Source organism: Engystomops pustulosus, chromosome 2 (genome assembly GCF_040894005.1).
Source record: "Engystomops pustulosus chromosome 2, aEngPut4.maternal, whole genome shotgun sequence".
Lineage (NCBI taxonomy): Eukaryota > Metazoa > Chordata > Amphibia > Anura > Leptodactylidae > Engystomops > Engystomops pustulosus.
This window is the reverse complement of record NC_092412.1, coordinates 251,771,924-251,790,732: the sequence shown is the minus strand read 5'-3', so window position 1 is coordinate 251,790,732 and position 18,809 is coordinate 251,771,924. Positions and strand designations below refer to the sequence as shown.

Genomic DNA, 18,809 nt, shown 5'->3' with positions numbered 1-18,809 from the left:
ACAGCTCACAGCCATACATGGAGCTACAGCCGCAGTACACAGCCATACATGGAGCTACAGCCACAGTACACAGCCATACATGGAGCTACAGCCATAGTACACAGCCATACATGGAGCTACAGTCACACTAAACAACCATACATGGAGCTACAGTCACAGTACACAGCCATACATGGAGCTACATCCACAGTACACAGCCATACATGGAGCTACATCCACAGTACACAGCCATACATGGAGCTATAGCCGCAGTACACAGCCATACATGGAGCTACAGCCACAGTACACAGCCATACAGGGAGCTACAGGAGCACAACACAGCCATACATGGAGCTGCAGTACACAGCCATACATGGAGCTACAGTCACAGTACACAGCCAAACATAGAGCTACAGCCGCAGTACACAGCCATACAGGGAGCTACAGCCACAGTACACAGCCATACATGGAGATACAGCCATAGTACACAGCCATACATGGAGCTACAGCCACAGTACACAGCCATACATGGAGCTACAGCCATAGTACACAGCCATACATGGAGCTACAGTCACAGTACACAGCCATACATGGAGCTACAGTCACAGTACACAGCCATACATGGAGCTACAGCCACAGTACACAGCCATACATGGAGCTACAGCCACAGTACACAGGCATACATGGAGCTACAGCCGCAGTACACAGCCATACATGGAGCTACAGCCACAGCTCACAGCCATACATGGAGCTACAGCCACAGTGCACAGCCATACATGGAGCTACAGCCACAGTACACAGCCATACATGGAGCTACAGCCATAGTACACAGTCATACATGGAGCTACAGTCACAATAAACAACCATACATGGACCTACAGTCACAGTACACAGCCATACATGGAGCTATAGCCGCAGTACACAGCCATACATGAAGCTACAGCCACAGTGCACAGCCATACATGGAGCTACAGCCACAGCTCACAGCCATACATGGAGCTACAGCCGCAGTACACAGCCATACATGGAGCTACAGCCACAGTACACAGCCATACATGGAGCTACAGCCATAGTACACAGCCATACATGGAGCTACAGTCACACTAAACAACCATACATGGAGCTACAGTCACAGTACACAGCCATACATGGAGCTATAGCCGCAGTACACAGCCATACATGGAGCTACAGCCACAGTACACAGCCATACAGGGAGCTACAGGAGCACAACACAGCCATACATGGAGCTGCAGTACACAGCCATACATGGAGCTACAGTCACAGTACACAGCTAAACATAGAGCTACAGCCGCAGTACACAGCCATACAGGGAGCTACAGCCACAGTACACAGCCATACATGGAGATACAGCCATAGTACACAGCCATACATGGAGCTACAGCCACAGTACACAGCCATACATGGAGCTACAGCCATAGTACACAGCCATACATGGAGCTACAGTCACAGTACACAGCCATACATGGAGCTACAGTCACAGTACACAGCCATACATGGAGCTACAGCCACAGTACACAGCCATACATGGAGCTACAGCCACAGTACACAGGCATACATGGAGCTACAGCCACAGTGCACAGCCATGCATGGAGATACAGCCACAATCCACAGCCATACATGGAGCTACAGCCACAGTACACAGCCATACATGGAGCTACAGCCACAGCTCACAGCCATACATGGAGCTACAGCCGCAGTACACAGCCATACATGGAGCTACAGTCACTGTACACAGCCATACTTGGAGCTAGAGCCACAGTTCACAGCCATACATGGAGCTACAGCCGCAGTACACAGGCATACATGGAGCTACAGCCACAGTGCACAGCCATGCATGGAGATACAGCAACAGTACACAGCCATACATGGAGCTACAGCCACAGTACACAGCCATACATGGAGCTACAGCCACAGCTCACAGCCATACATGGAGCTACAGCCGCAGTACACAGCCATACATGGAGCTACAGCCACAGTACACAGCCATACATGGAGCTACAGCCACAGTACACAGCCATACATGGAGCTACAGTCACACTAAACAACCATACATGGAGCTATAGTCACAGTACACAGCCATACATGGAGCTACAGCCGCAGTACGCAGCCATACATGGAGCTACAGCCACAGTACACAGCCATACAGGGAGCTACAGGAGCACAACACAGCCATACATGGAGCTGCAGTACACAGCCATACATGGAGCTACAGTCACAGTACACAGCCAAACATAGAGCTACAGCCGCAGTACACAGCCATACAGGGAGCTACAGCCGCAGTACACAGCCATACATGGAGATACAGCCATAGTACACAGCCATACATGGAGCTACAGCCACAGTACACAGCCATACATGGAGCTACAGCCATTGTACACAGCCATACATGGAACTACAGCCACAGTACACAGCCATACATGGAGCTACAGTCACAGTACACAGCCATACATGGAGCTACAGCCACAGTACACAGCCATACATGGAGCTACAGCCACAGTACACAGGCATACATGGAGCTACAGCCACAGTGCACAGCCATGCATGGAGATACAGCCACAGTCCACAGCCGTACATGGAGCTACAGCCACAGTACACAGCCATACATGGAGCTACAGCCACAGCTCACAGCCATACATGGAGCTACAGCCACAGTACACAGCCATACATGGAGCTACAGCCACAGTACACAGCCATACATGGATCTACAGCCACAGTACACAGCCATACATGGAGCTACAGTCACACTAAACAACCATACATGGAGCTATAGTCACAGTACACAGCCATACATGGAGCTACAGCCGCAGTACGCAGCCATACATGGAGCTACAGCCACAGTACACAGCCATACAGGGAGCTACAGGAGCACAACACAGCCATACATGGAGCTGCAGTACACAGCCATACATGGAGCTACAGTCACAGTACATAGCCAAACATAGAGCTACAGCCGCAGTACACAGCCATACAGGGAGCTACAGCCGCAGTACACAGCCATACATGGAGATACAGCCATAGTACACAGCCATACATGGAGCTACAGCCACAGTACACAGCCATACATGGAGCTACAGCCATAGTACACAGCCATACATGGAGCTACAGCCACAGTACACAGCCATACATGGAGCTACAGTCACAGTACACAGCCATACATGGAGCTACAGCCACAGTACACAGCCATACATGGAGCTACAGCCACAGTGCACAGCCATGCATGGAGATACAGCCACAGTCCACAGCCGTACATGGAGCTACAGCCACAGTACACAGCCATACATGGAGCTACAGCCACAGCTCACAGCCATACATGGAGCTACAGCCGCAGTACACAGCCATACATGGAGCTACAGCAGCAGTACACAGCTATACATGGAGCTACAGCAGCAGTACACAGCCAAACATAGAGATACAGCCGGAGTACACAGCCATACATGGTGCTACAGAAAGTTTCTATGTAACCCACAACCATATGTTTGTCAATAGGATGTATCCCCAGCGATGTTTGGGGTGTATATTGATCATAGCTTTTGAGAAATATTCGTTAATTTATTAATACATATATGGAGCAGAAGTACAAGTTTACTCATAAAGCCAAGTCCAGTGATATCCAATGCTTGTTCTGTGACTACACCTGAACAGGGCTGTATCCTCCTGTATAATACTCTGCAGATCCCCTTTGTGCCCCTTGTATCTGACCACTATTCAGACACTTTATACATGAGCATTTTTTCAGCTCCCTCTAAATTTCTTGTTTAGGACTGCCCCACAATTAAACAGGCGAGAGAACACTTGGACGCCTTGTTGTTTCCTTGGTTCTGGTACAGTTTTATAGTATGTTGCTTTTTGTGTGTTATGAGTTTTGTTCTGGTGCTGTATTTATATAGTGAGCTGTGGTTTGGTGCTGTTTTTACATACTGGGGCTTATTTACTAAGGGTGCGTGGATTGCATTTCCATCGGACTTCCCGACATTTTCGGGATTTGCGCCGGGGATTTAGCAGGGGATTGTGTTGCATGCCATCGGATTTTGGCGCAGCGTCACAGGCTTTCATGCGACAGAAATCGCCCGGCGGGCCCGGCAGGCGATCCGACTGATTCGGACTGAGCTCCGGAATTAAGATTAAAATTGTGTCGCAACCAATGCAATTACATGCACCAGGAAGAAGAAGGTGAACTCCGGCGGACATGAGCGCGGAAGCAACGCATGCAGAATATTGGGCAATGCACTTTCGGGAACTCAGAGGGAGCGGGTAAGTAAATGTGCCCCACTGAGTGTGGTTCTGGTACTGTATTGAGCTTGGCTCCAAAGCTGCATTCATCATATGAACTTGGTTCTGGTGCTGTATTTATATACTAGGTGTGTCTCTGGTACTGTATTTATATACTGAGCTGTGCTTTGGGGCTGTAATTACATATGGAAGTGTGGTTCTGGTACTGTACCGAGCTTGGCACCAATGCTGCATTCATGGTATGAGCTTGGTTCTGGTGCTGTATTTATATACTAAATGTGGCTCTGGTGCCGTATTTATATACTGAGCTGTGCTTTGGTGCTGTTTTTACATACTGAGTGTGGTTATGGTACTGTATTGAGCTTGGCTCCAATGCAACATTCATGGTATGAGCTTGGTTCTGGTGCTGTATTTATATACTAAATGTGGCTCTGGTGCTGTATTTATATACTGAGCTGTGCTTTGGTGCTGTTTTTACATACTGAGTGTGGTTCTGGTACTGTATTGAGCTTGGCTCCAATGCAACATTCATGGTATGAGCTTGGTTCTGGTGCTGTATGTATGTATTTATTTATAAAACGAATTATGATATCATCAAACATTGGGGCAGATTCATCAATGGTCTACAGTTTTGTGACTATATGACTAAGGGTCTTGGCTTCTATCAATGGAGTAAATCTTGTCCTATAGTGTTCCTTCTGAGTAGAATGGATAGAAAGAGGATTGCCCTTATGATATTGGCAGCGTAGGCATGGTAGATACTTTCTGTATTTTGTGGGGATTAGCAGTAGTGAGGGTGGTGAAGGTCGGAGGTCACCGGCTCATTGTCTCCCCCTCATTGTCCCTGGTATAAAGGTCTACCATGAATGAGTGTAGGTGGGGGGTGTCGGGCCTAGGTGGGGCAGGCTATAGTCTATGCGGGTGTCATAGGGCATGTTATTATAGTGGAAGTCTCTGAGGTCCTGCTGAAACGTGGAACGTTGAATACAGAGAGGATTTCCAGCACAGACATGATGTCAGGCCAAGGCCCGAGGTCTCCATTGTAAGGAGGAGCTCATGCAGAACGAAAACCTTTCTGCCGATTCTGTAGAAGCCGTTCCTCCCATATCATTGAGTTTTTTTCCCCTTTAACAAAGTTATCGTCTGTCAATCTGCTTATCCAGAAAGATGCGGCCACTTCCCGTCCTCCATGGCTTTGCTGAGCTCGGCACAATGCAAACTTGATCCTTTGGATAATTTGCAGTTGTCGCGCTCGTGCAGTCACTCCGTTGCTTTGTTCTATATTAAAGGGCCGGCGCTTAACGAAGTTCTACCTGTATAATATTTATAGTTACTTTCTAAGAATTTTTGAAATTTTTGGGGACGCCAAAGCCAATTTCTTGATTTTCTGCTGTAGCCAGAAATTTAGACCTATGTATCTAACAGCCTCGTTGCTTCATGATTAAAGGGATGGACCCCCACTCCCTTTAATATGGGGGCAGATTTACTTACCCGGTCCGTTCACGATCCAGCGGCGCGTTCTCTGCGCTGGATTCGGGTCCGGCCGGGATTCATCAAGGCAGTTCCTCCGACGTCCACCAGGTGGCGCTGCTGCGCTGAAGTCCGCTGGAATGCCTCGAAATACACCGGCCTATCCAGGATGAAGGTGAGTGAAATTTTTGCGACACAATATTTTTTTTAAATGCGGCGGTTTTTCCGAATACGTCGGGTTTTCGTTCGGCCACGCCCCCCAATTTCCGTCGCGTGCATGCCGGCGCCGATGCGCCACAATCCGATCGCGTGCGCCAAAAACCCGGGGCAATTCAGGTACAATCGGCGAAAATCAGAAATATTCTGGTAACACGTCGGGAAAACGCGAATCGGGCCCTTAGTAAATGACCCCCATGGTCTTTTGAGGTTTATCCCATATGAATAAAGCCAGACCCGTGAATATATGATCCTCATCCCACGTCTGACAACCAAAAACCACGACAAAGACCGATAAGTACAATATTGAAAAAGTTCAAAAACTTTCAAAAACTATAAAACAAAAATAATTCCCCCCCCCCACCTCCGCCAATAATATAAGTACAGGACGCTGAGACCCTCCCCCCCATATTCATAGCATAACACAGAGTCCTCTGCGCAGAATGTATCATTGTGTTTAATTTAAAAAAAATTGCACATTGCGGTTTAAAAGGATCAAACTTTGTTCAGGAATTTTTGTAAAATTTCCAAAATCTTAAAGTTTAGAAAAAAAAAAAATCACACCACACAGGAAAAATTCTTCAGTTCACACAGTAAATACTTGTTTAGTCTCCCTGAGGTTCCAGTTTGTTTAGGATTCTGAAATAAAAAAAACAAAATTATATAAATTGGGGAATAATTTTTGGGAATTTTTTTTTTTTTTTTGCAATTTAATCTAAGCTTTGTCTAGAAGATTATTTATTGCTGTAATTATGTTGGTAAAGATTGAGGTAATTTAGCCCAGGGCAAATACTGGATGGAGTTTGCACAAATTCTGCCTCTTTTTGGGTTGAGACCAGAAAAATTTACTTGTGGCAGCTCATCCCATATAGATTAATACAACTAGTTTTAATTTGAATACTATGAGCGCCCCCTTGTGGAGGCTGAAAGTAGCTGGTATGATAGTTTCACAACAAGGAGGAAAGCAGTTCAGTCCCAGGCTCCTCCCATAACAGTCACATGACCATGATGACCAGTGATTTTATCGACAAGGCACTGAGTATCACTGCATGTAATGTAATTTGTGTGCGTCTATCATCCTGTACCATCTTTTGGCCTTTAGGTCCTTTTAGATCCCAGGGTCTAGGTGTAACTGTTACCCTTGCAAATTGTATAGTTAGACTCCTGGGAGCACTTAAAAGAATTTTCCAGGTTAAAAATATTGATAACTGATCTTTACATGAGGTCATCAATACCAGATTGGTGGTGGTCCAACATCCAACATGCCCACCACTCAGTTATGCCGAAATGACACAGGAAGCAGACAGCACCCCTCTCCGGGTGGTGGCCGGATCTGGTTACGGCAGATCAGATACCATTTACTACCAGTTAACAATTGGTGGGATTGAGCGGAACCCGGATCTTTGCGGTACAGGTCCGGCCATCATGAGTTATGAATATTTTAAGCCCCTCTTAATAAAATAACCCAAACTGATAAAGTAGAGCCTTACATTCCCGGTTAGGATAGTAGCACCAGGCTGTCCCAGGGTCACTTGAGTTATAGCAGCATCCTTGGGAATAGCACTCAGCGTCACTAATCCCGGGGTAGCCGCAGGCTTTTCGATCACTGGGGCTCACAGAGCATTGAGCCTTATCTGTGATGGACACAGGAAAGACAATTTCTTATGTGTTGTACATTTTTGAGGGCTTCCAGAAGTTTCGGAATGTGATTGTAAGGGTGGTTGGAGTTGGCCAACTGTAAGACGTGTTGATGGCCTTATGTTGGTTAACAAGTGTGAACCGTGGGCAGAACCCCTGTTTATAATAGGAGGTACTTGTGGGCTGGACAAGGTAAGAGTGGGGGTGGACTGGAGATCGAAGGGGGCTTATTCAGTGGTCTACATGGTCTGACTGTGCTACTCTACCTCCCCAGTGAGATGATTTGCTTGTTACAATGGATAACTTGTATGTGTGTCTTGGGTGCACCTAGTTGAAGACCATGACTTACTAATTACAGTAGGACCTTATCACTGTAGGCCCCAAGGCTTAGTTAGACCAGCTAAGACACCTTGGTCATCCTCTGGCCATCAGGATACTAGTAAGCTTTACTCTACTGGTATCATTGCACCTCCTCGCCACCCAGGCTCCACTTGTGACTTCTGCTTTCACACCTCCTATGGCTTATGTTTCTAAGACACATGATAATAAGTGATAATTGATCATGAAATGTCTTACATTGTCCATTCGGGTAGTAGCACCATTTGGTCCCTGGTTCACTGGAGTTGAAGCAGCATCCTCTGGAATAGCACTCGGTATCGCTGATGCCGGGGTAGCCGCAGTCTTTTCGGTCGGTGGCATTCACAACACAATGGGCTTTATCTGTAATGGATACACGATGGATTCTACATATTGTTCTATAGATGTTGAGGGCTTCAAGGTCTCTACGAGTGTCAGATGTAAGGACCCCATGCACGTTAGGACAAAAGTCGGATGTGACTACTACTACTGTGTCTATTTTATGTGTATGGAGGGCTATTAACTTTCATCTGACAGATAATTATGATTGAAGCAACAGCCCCAAATATTCTTGTCCTCGGGGGGAATAGACCTCCACCAGGAGCATCGGCTTACTCACAAGCACATGTGGTCAAAGTATAACCAATGATAGGACCCAATTCCAAAAAGGGAAATGTAGGACCTGGACCAGATACACATAAAAAGTTTGTGAATGTTACACAATTGTCTGAAAATACCTTGTTCCTGAGAGAAGAAGCACCAGTTCACCCCTGGGATACTGGAATCGAAGCAGCAGTTTCTCTTGAAGCATTCGGAAGAGCTGATTCCCGGGTAGCCACAATCCCTTCTCTTGTAGGGGTCGACTCCACATTTAAATTGCTCATTGGCTGGTAAAATGATAACAAACAAAACATCATAAAAATATAATCATAAAAAACTAATTTGAATCAAAAATGTTCCACTCCAAGGACCCACGACACCCATGGATGTGTTGTTTGAAGGGGTTGTCCTGATTATAAGACCCATTTTCATGCAGCCTGAGTGAATTCTGAGTTTAAACATAGAAAGAGGACAATCCTCTGTTCAGGATTCTTATCTCTCGAGTGGAGATTCTGGAGGACCATTCCTGTCCTGCATTACACAGACAGACTATAAATGTGAAGGGACATTGTGTAATACCCATTTTGTCCTCGGGGGATGCTGCAGGGAAATTAAACACTTAGGGGGACATTAATCATAGGGGGTCTCAGGTTCGCCTATTTTTGCGCCTGGTTTGCTCTTCTTTTTGGCTCCTGATCTATGATGGATCTGGTTCTGCCTTAGTGAATGCACTTTGGAATTGTCTCAGGTCCGATTCATTTGCGCCTAAATTTGCGCCAAATTTGTCTCAAATTATTAGATCTCATTTGTGAGCAATAATGAAAGGAGACTGAGAAAATGTGACAGAACGTTCAGGGCGTCATCTCTGCACAAAAACCTCTCATTGTGATGTAACTGCAGGGACTAAAAGTTACAGAGATGTATTTTTATTATAATGTACAGTAAATGGAGACTGATAATATTCTCAGATCTGTACAATAAGACAATAATCACTCCCAGAGATGATCCCATAGACAATGATGAAGTCGTTACTGGAGAAATGTTACATTATAAAACTGCTCCGAAGTATTTTCCATGTTGCATAGAGGGGATTCTTCATTTGGGAACCTAAAATGTATGTTTTTAGTAATGAAAAGTGATTTTTTTTTGGAAGTGCACCTGCTCAGAGGAGGTGCATTTTTGCGCCTATTTTGCGCCTTTTTAGGCGCAAATTAGTGATAGATGCGAGCAAATATCATAAATGCGCCTAATTAATGAGATGCGCCAGATTTTTGCGCTAAAAAACGCTCAAAACAGTCTAACAGACTATGATTAATGTCCCCCTTAGTTCCACATATTTTACAGCTGAGTGCTGGATGTCCCAGCTGGTGGACACCATGAGATTGACCTATTGTATTGTCAAGTAGTCTTTGTAGCCGGTATGGATTGAGCCCCATTAGTAGATGGAGGATAGGAACCCTTACTCTGCCCTTTGGGGTAGAAGCACCATTTCACTCCGGGAACACTTGAGTTGAAGCAGCATCCTCTGTTCAAACACTCGGTGGAGCTAATTCCGGGGTAACCGCAGTCGCTCCTGTCGGAGGGGTTCACGGAGCACTGAGCCTGATCTGTAATAAATATATTATATTGTTAGTCCCGGTTTATACTTGAGGCTTCTGTGACTCCAATATCCTAGTAGTTACTTTGTGTCTGGGTGTAGAAGCACCAGTTCACGCCGGGAATAGTGGAGTTAAAGCAGCAGTTTCTCTTGGCACATTCTGAGGAGCTGATCCCGGGATACCCACAATTCCTTCTCTGGTATGGGGAGCCGCCACACTGATTTACTACAGCATCTGTACCTAAGAGGGAGAAGGGTTAATACCGATTGGTTAAGTTCATTTATATAAAATTTCGGCAATTATTTCTCCTACAACTCCAGTAAAAGTGCCTCCCCTGCTGATCAGGAGCACAGACAGGGCCTAATAACAAACAGGGCCCAGATGGGCATCACCATGGTCCGCGTGAGGCCTATACCACATGGTGTGTACTAATGCCTTAGCTGGTGGTGAACACTGGTACTGCATAGGCTTCTATATGATGGGAGTAGTGAGTCAGGTTGAAGCAGGGCCCTCAATTTGGGACCAACAAGTGGTGGTCACCATGACTTTCATGGTCAAGTAAGAAAGCAAAGCATTACACATGGGTGGTTTGGGCAGCAGCCCAGGGCCCAAGGCTTCGAGGGGGGCCATAGTCACCTAAACCAACCACAAGTGGCCACTGATTTGATACTGCCCGGAGCTAATAAAGAGACGGAACACCAGCTGGATATTCCTTATACATGTGTTCCTGTTCCCTTTCAGGACCTTTCGTGGCCCTTCAAAATTTCTCAAAGTTCAGAACTAAAAATTGAGAGAAGAGACCCATCCTCAGTTTCCAAGTGGAGTTATTCTGTTACCACATGTAGGAAGTAAATACTATTATAAAATGTGCCATGTTGAGGGCCCACAATTTTCAAACAGCTCAGAGCCCATGGACATCTCTATTCCCCCGTTATCCATCAAGTAACCTGAGCAATTTTTGGGGCCCTGCAGCTTGGGGGTCCCCACAAGGACATCAACATGGTTTAAGGCTATGGCAGAGCAGGGAGCACTAGGCACCTGGACTTCAGAGTTACAATACACATTTAGGGACCGGCAGACATAACTTTACTTGGAGGTCCTACAATACCACAAAGGGTTCAGGGCAAGACCCAGGGACGAGACATAGAGCCGACCTTATAGCATCTATGTCTGGCAACGAGGCAATGACTTGAGTGCTCAAAGGGATAGGGAGTTCACCATTGTACCCCCAATAGAGTGCTACGAGAGAGCTACAGAGAGCTGCACCCTCCACACCCTCCGTACCGATATATAGGAGACTAGTTCTATAACTGAATGAACTTACTTTCTTTTTTCGGGTAGAAGCACCATTTAACTCCAGCAACACTGGCATTGAAGCAGCATCCTCTGGAGTAGCACTCCGTGTCGCTGATACCGGGGTATCCACAGTCTTTTCTATCCGCCGGCTCCACAGCGCACTGAGCCTTATCTGTAAAGAAGGCAGAACATCCTTTATCCGTACAAAACCAAAATCAAATGTTTTTGTTACCACCGTCGTATGACTTTTTGGAAAAAGTTGGATCCATGTTCATTGGCAAGACTTAACATGACATAGAGTAAGTCAGGGGTGAACCTGCTCCCCAATTTGCTGCAGGTGGTGCTGCCTGAGGCAGGAGGCTCAAGTCGCCTCACGTCCGCTGCACTTGTGGAGTAAGTTCTTGAACCAGTAACTATGCAAAACTTCTAATCACCCATATTTCTCTACACACTGAACTAAAAAAAAAAAAAAATTCCCCAGTCCCCACCGAAAGAACCGGGGAACTGCTGGGACCCGAGCAGCAATTTTTTAAACATTTTTTAGTTGGAAGTTTTAGAGCGGAAGTGTTAATGTTCCCCCAAAGTATGAAATATTCCAAAAAGTTGCAAAAATGTTGGTACAAGCTGAAGTGGCTATTATAAACGTTCTCCAACAAGTCTTCAGTCCATGGAGGACACAATGGGGCACATTTACTTACCCGGTCCTGTCGCGATCCCGCGGCGCATTGTCCATTCGGGTCAACGCGTTGGATTCGGGTCTTCCGGGACTCACTAAGGTCTGTGCGCCCGATATCCACCAGGTGTCGCTGCTGTGCCGAGGTCCGCCGGAGTTCACCTTCTCCTTCTCGGTGCATGTAAGTGCTGATCACAGTTTTTCCGAATCTGTTGGGTTTTCCGACGGCCACGCCCCCCGATTTCTGTCACGTGAAAGCCGACGCCGATGCGCCAAAATCTGATCGCGTGCGGCAAAATCCCGGGGGAATTCAACGCAAATCGGAAATTGACGGGAAACACGAAGAAAGTGCTGCGTTTGGACCCTTAGTAAATGAGCCCCATAAGATCCAATATTTCTCAGAATGTACCTTGTGTCTGGGAGTAGAAGCACCAGTTAACCCCTGGGATGCTGGGATCGAAGCAGCAGCTTTTCTTGGCACATTCCGAGGAGCTGATTCCGGGGTAACCACAATTCCTTCTCTTGTAGGGGAAGACTCCACATGGATAATGATCGTTCACTGGCAGAATTAATAAAAAAAAAAAAATCAGTAATTTGGTTGCTTGAAAGAGAAGACACGTGACGGCCCCTCTATGGTGTCAGGGTGCGACCAGCAGTACGGAGAGGAGGTCACGGGATCTAGTATCAGCACTGACATTCAGTTTTCATGTTTGATAGTTGTGGTGATATTACATGAGTAGCAGTAGATGGCAGTATTGTGTAAGCCATGTATAACACTCATGTATGGTGGTGTGAGGACTGTATAGCAGTATTATATAGTATATGGGGACTGTATGGCAGTATTATATAGTATATGAGGACTGTATGGCAGTATTATATAGTATATGATGACTGTATGGCAGTATTATATAGTATATGAGGACTGTATGGCAGTATTATATAGTATATGAGGACTGTATGGCAGTATTATATAGTATATGAGGATTGTATGGCAGTATTATATAGTATATGAGGACTGTATGGCAGTATTATATAGTATATGGGACTGTATGGCAGTATTATATAGTATATGAGGACTGTATGGCAGTATTATATAGTATATGATGACTGTATGGCAGTATTATATAGTATATGAGGACTGTATGGCAGTATTATATAGTATATGAGGACTGTATAGCAGTATTATATAGTATATGAGGACTGTATAGCAGTATTATATAGTATATGAGGACTGTATGGCAGTATTATATAGTATATGAGGACTGTATGGCAGTATTATATAGTATATGAGGACTGTATGGCAGTATTATATAGTATATGAGGACTGTATAGCAGTATTATATAGTATATGGGGACTGTATAGCAGTATTATAGTATATGAGGACTGTATAGCAGTATTATATAGTATATGAGGACTGTATGGCAGTATTATATAGTATATGAGGACTGTATAGCAGTATTATATAGTATATGAGGACTGTATGGCAGTATTATATAGTATATGAGGACTGTATGGCAGTATTATATAGTATATGAGGACTGTATGGCAGTATTATATAGTATATGAGGACTGTATAGCAGTATTATATAGTATATGGGGACTGTATAGCAGTATTATAGTATATGAGGACTGTATAGCAGTATTATATAGTATATGAGGACTGTATGGCAGTATTATATAGTATATGAGGACTGTATGGCAGTATTATATAGTATATGAGGACTGTATAGCAGTATTATAGTAAATGAGGACTGTATGGCAGTATGTGGTGGTCTGAGACTCTGGGGGATATTTATCAGGACCTCTGCGCACCGCCTGTGGTGCAGAGGCCCTGAAATAATCGCAAATGTTAGCTTATTGTTAGCTTTTGCGATTATTTTCCCCAATCCGCCACCTTCACGCCAGTGGGGCGTGAAGGGGCGTGAAGGGGGGGGGGGGGGCTCGGCCGGACGGGAGTGGCCAGTGCGGGGCGTTACTGTCCCCGCGCCTGCGCACTCGCTGCTGTCGGCGACTTTTCATACGTGAAAGGGCCTGGCGTAGGTTAAACGCTGTGCTGCTGGCAGCCCAAAACATCAAGAGGCTTCTGCGAATTTGCAGCGGCGGGGCTATCACACGCTGGCGCACGAGCGCCAGCGTATGATAAATATCCCCCTATGTGTCTATGAGGAGTAAGTATGTGGAGAATGTAGAGATAAGAATAAGGAATCTCTTACTCTGCTCCTGTGAGTAGAAGCACCATTTCACCCCGGGAACACTGGAGTTGAAGCAGCATCCTCTGTGATAACAATCCTTGGCGCTAATTCCGGGGTAACCGCAGTCGATTCTCTCCGAGGGGCTGACAGCGCACTGCGCCTGATCTATAACACACGGCGCACCAATGTTTTCCAGTCATTATCACAGATTTTTACGTGTGATGTCAGTGTTTACCTTGTTCTAGGACTTACCTTCTGCCTGACTGTAGAAGCACCAGTTCACCTCGGGGATCCTGGCATCATAGCAGCAGTCCCTCTTGGTGCAATCGGCAGAGCTAATCCCGGGATACCCACAATTCCTTCTCAGCTGAGGAGACCCTCCACAATCCTTCACATCACTGACTACTAGAATGAAGAAAACATATTACAAAGATTGTACGAGTATGACACAATATTTTAAGATGATTTTACAAATTACCATAACTGGCTTCATAATATTAACAAAATCTTCTTCTTAAAGGGGAAGTCCATCTAAAACATTTCAAAGCAGGTGTTGGACATTGTATCTAGTGTATTATCCGATTGATGATTGGATTTTTTTTATATTTCTTGAAAGTTTTCTGTCTTGACAAATTGAATCCTGTGACACATTGGGGCACATTTACTAAGGGTCCGCTTTGCCCTGAATTGCCCCGGATCGGATTGACTGATTAGGACAAACCGCAGAATTTAAAATACAAATTGTGTCAGCACTCACATACACCGGGAAGAAGATGGTGAACTCCGGCGGACCTCAGCGGGGGAAGCAACACATGCGGGAAATCGGGCGCACAAGCTAAGTGAATCACGGAAGATCCGAATCCTCTTATGCAACGCACAGTGGGGATCGCGATGGGACGGGTAAGTAAATGTGCCCCATTTTGTGGACACAGAACACATTGGGGCACATTTACTAAGGTTCTGCGGACCGCATTTCCGTCAGGTTTCCTGACTATTTTCGTTTTGCGACGTATATAATAGGGGCTTTTCGGCGCACGCGATCAGATGCCAACTTTCATGCGACACAAATCGGGGGACGTGGCCGTCAGACAACCCGACTGATTCGGACTAAGCACGGGATTTAAAATTCAAGACACGCACTCACATGCACCGGGAAGAAGAAGGTGAACTCCGGGGACCTGAGCGGGGAAGCGACACATGCAGGATATCGGGCGCACGATCTTGGCGAATCGCGGCGGACTTCGCCCTCGTCGGACAGTCCGGATCGGGATCGCAACAGGACTGGGTAAGTAAATGTGCCCCATTGTGAACTTAGGGTGCCCTGTACTTCTCCAAGGTAAACCAATCCAATGAATCGTCAGTTTATAAGTTCCTGACCTCATTGTGTATTCAGATGGTTTTGGTCTGATAAAGGGTGTAACTTGTACGTCTATGGTCCCTTATTGTGCCTCCTTGTGTTATATAATGGTATAATTGGTTACAGGATGGAGTCTTCGTGAAGGCACCACAATACAGGATAATGAATACCATGAGTCCCATGAATGGTGAGTGTAGAGAAGGGAGTCACACTTGGGTTTTGAGGGAACCTGATTTTACATTGGGATCCAGAAACTTTAAGCTACATCTTCCCTAGAAATTTAATGTAGTATAGAAATATTTTAAAAACTTGGATTTAGGTAGACTGAACATAGAAGACCTGAGACCAAAACTCAACAGATGTCTATGGTTCCATCTGGAAATGGATACTAGAACAAGTAAACATTGGTGAGTTTTGATGTTGGCCAAGAGTTTTCTGAATACTATGAATGGCAAAAAGAAGAAACCTCAGGTTACTTTGACTACACCGAGATCCGGATAACCAAAATATCTATTCTGAAGCCTAACTCTTAGAAGAAAGATTATATGTGAGTAGAAAAGATGAGGAACATGAACAATGACTTGGTAGATTGCATGAATTGTAAGCATTTCTGTCAGGAACCAGGGACAGTGGACCCACTGTAATACCACGAGCGATGACGTAAGCCGACACCTGGGAGTGGAATCTAAGTGGTACCCGTTTTTTTTTTACCAGAGCGGATTGGACTTGCTGCAGCGTGGTACCACCAGGTTGCTCCACAGGTGCGACTTTGCTCGCAGTGGTGGCCAAGTAGAAGTAGAGAGTCGTACAGCAGAAACATAGTCAGGGACAGGCAGGAGGTCAGGGCAGGCAGCACCGGATCAGAGTTGGGGACGTAGCGGAAGGTCTGGCCAGGCAGCAAAAGATCAAGGTCAGGAACGTAGAAGGGGGTCACAATGGAAATCACACAGGCAGTAGGAAACAGCTTTCTCAGAGGCATGGAGCACAAAGATCCGGCAGAGGACACAGGAAGGGGCCAGATGTTTAACAAGGAAGGCTGCCGGCCAGCGCCAATCATCGGCGCGCTGGCCTTTTAAATGTTTGAAAGCGTATGGACCACCACTGTAGAGAGGAGACACGCTGCAGCCGGGCACTTGAGGCACAGAGGGCACACATTGAGAAACCCCTAGATGCAAACCCAGCACAACATCTACAAACTATTTTCAGAATGATATAAAGTCCTCCTCATCTCCACATCCCACCGTCAGGTCAACTTCATATGAAGAACCGTAAGGGTCCTTAAGAACATGGTCAAAAACACAAGGTTTGGCTTCTTTCACAAATGGTTTCTCATAGTGGTTGAGATAAATAAAGTAAATAAGTCTTAGTCCTGATGGTCCTTAGTCTCCAATAATCATTTTGCCATCTTGTAGTAAACCTGTACTGTCAACTTTGCTCATTTTGCATGACATGTTTTTTTTGGAGGTCTTTTTAAACAAAAATCTTTTCTTTAAAAGGTCTTCGACAAGATTAGAGAACTCAAGATACATGAATACACTTACCAAGTTCTTCAGTACTTCCACCATGAGTGATACCATCTTCCTCACAGGCTAAAGTCTGAGCTCCGAGTAGGATGAGTAGTGTCGCGAGAAGGTACAACTTAAGAGCCGCCATGGATGCTTTGGCCTTCTTCTACGTCGGGAAGGTCCAATGCGTGGTCCACCAGTGAGGAGCCGTATTTATAGCAGAGATATGTATTGGAAAAGAACGGTGAAGATTTACTCAAGGTGGGAATGGATAACGCCATTGCTCCAACCTATAGTATTTCAGCCACGCATGTTAAGGTCAAGGATGTTATCGACCGGGGAGGACAGAAGACTGTTTGTATTTCGATACTTGGAAATTCTGTGGTTATTATGGATGCTCATAAGTAACTTTTTTCAATGGCCATCAATCACTATGTAATGACAGGTAGAGTGGATGTAAGGTGTAAGAGTTGGGTGTATGAGTGACTGTATTGCTATCAGTAGATAAGTCTCATTAACTGGCCATTTGTTACCATATAGCTTGTAATGTACTGATAGAGTCTTGTTGGGCTTGTGCGTGTGCGGTTAGTAGATGCATAGAAACCATGGAAGTTCCTTTTGCCCATATTTCTCTGTATGTATACAAAGGGCTGGGCGAATCAGCACGTAGGCAGATCCTTGCCTACCCTACGCTGAACAAGTTCTTCATGGGGTACATCGTCTCTTGGGGCTTTTAATAAGCCTTGGTGGTAGTTTGATGTAATTGGTTTGAGTTGGGGGTAATTGGCTTAGGAAAAACCGTCCGAATTGTCCAGTTTTGACTGGTTTTGCCAATATCTGTATAGGACCTCTCAGTATTTGGTAAACTTTTCACAAATATGAATAAGGGAACGGAGAGGGAATAGCTGTCAATCAAATGAGATTTCTGCCAAAAATAACTCATTTGTATGGGAAACCTTGGGAAAGTTATGGAAGACTTGAAGGTTCCATGACCCAATGTGAAGAGGTCCTACCTACTATCTACCAGTTTTAGTATCCATGTACTTATATATCAGAAGGGCCATTGTTTTACCTCCCAAATAGCTAAAAACCCTGTATTCTAATTTTTAACCTGGGACCACCCCATAGACTATACATACGTGAAGAGTTAGGAATCTCCTGCCCCATGCTGAGCACAGAGCTGATGGCCCTGCAGTCCACAGCAATAACCACGGAGTAGTAAAAAAAAAAAAACTTTTAATGACAATAATCATTTTATTTGCAACCAAAAATGTGTAACAAATAGAGATGAGCGAACATGCTCGTCCGAGCTTGATGCTTGATCGAGCATTAGCGTACTCGAAACTGCTCGTTGCTCGGACGAATACTTCGCCCGCTCGAGAAAATGGCAGCTCCCGCCGTTTTGCTTTTTGGCGACCAGAAACAGAGCCAATCACAAGCCAGGAGACTCTGCACTCCACCCAGCATGACGTGGTACCCTTACACGTCGATAGCAGTGGTTGGCTGGCCTGATCAGGTGACCCTGGAATAGACTAGCCCCTGCCCGCGCTGCTCGGATCATTCTCTGTCTGGATGCCGCTAGGGAGAGAGCTGCTGCTGGTCAGGGAAAGCGTTAGGGTGTTCTATTAGCTTACTGTTAGGCAGGAGTGATTCTACAAGAACCCAACAGCCCTTCT

At 45.5% G+C, this 18,809-nt stretch overlaps 1 protein-coding gene across 2 annotated transcripts; it reads right to left on the bottom strand.

Annotated features, from left to right (window-relative positions):
* Positions 1–6,432: 6,432 nt before the first annotated feature.
* Positions 6,433–17,307, bottom strand: LOC140119619 (uncharacterized). 2 transcript variants are annotated; one of them, XM_072138848.1, is made up of 11 exons: positions 17,170–17,307; positions 14,524–14,676; positions 14,293–14,436; positions 12,488–12,637; positions 11,434–11,577; positions 10,194–10,349; positions 9,975–10,118; positions 8,649–8,798; positions 8,131–8,274; positions 7,407–7,550; positions 6,478–6,555 (listed from the first exon to the last, which is right to left on the bottom strand). In XM_072138848.1, coding segments are annotated over exons 1-11 (1,443 nt in total). In that variant the 5' UTR covers positions 17,282–17,307; the 3' UTR covers positions 6,478–6,553. The 2 variants fall into 2 exon arrangements, with proteins under 2 accessions (XP_071994950.1, XP_071994949.1); XM_072138849.1 differs by lacking the exon at positions 7,407–7,550 and having other exon boundaries at positions 6,433–6,555.
* Positions 17,308–18,809: the final 1,502 nt, after the last annotated feature.

Bases quoted from the DNA above. Each gene is read 5' to 3' on its own strand.
- LOC140119619 (XM_072138848.1), bottom strand. From the start codon at position 17,281: ATGGCGGCTCTTAAGTTGTACCTTCTCGCGACACTACTCATCCTACTC. The intron at 10,119-10,193 runs GTAACTACTAGG...TATTTATTACAG, and splicing joins CTTCTACACCCAGACACAAA to ATCAGGCTCAGTGCTCCGTG. The intron at 8,799-9,974 runs GTAAGGGTTCCT...TCATTTTACCAG, and splicing joins CTTCTACCCCAAAGGGCAGA to CCAATGAGCAATTTAAATGT.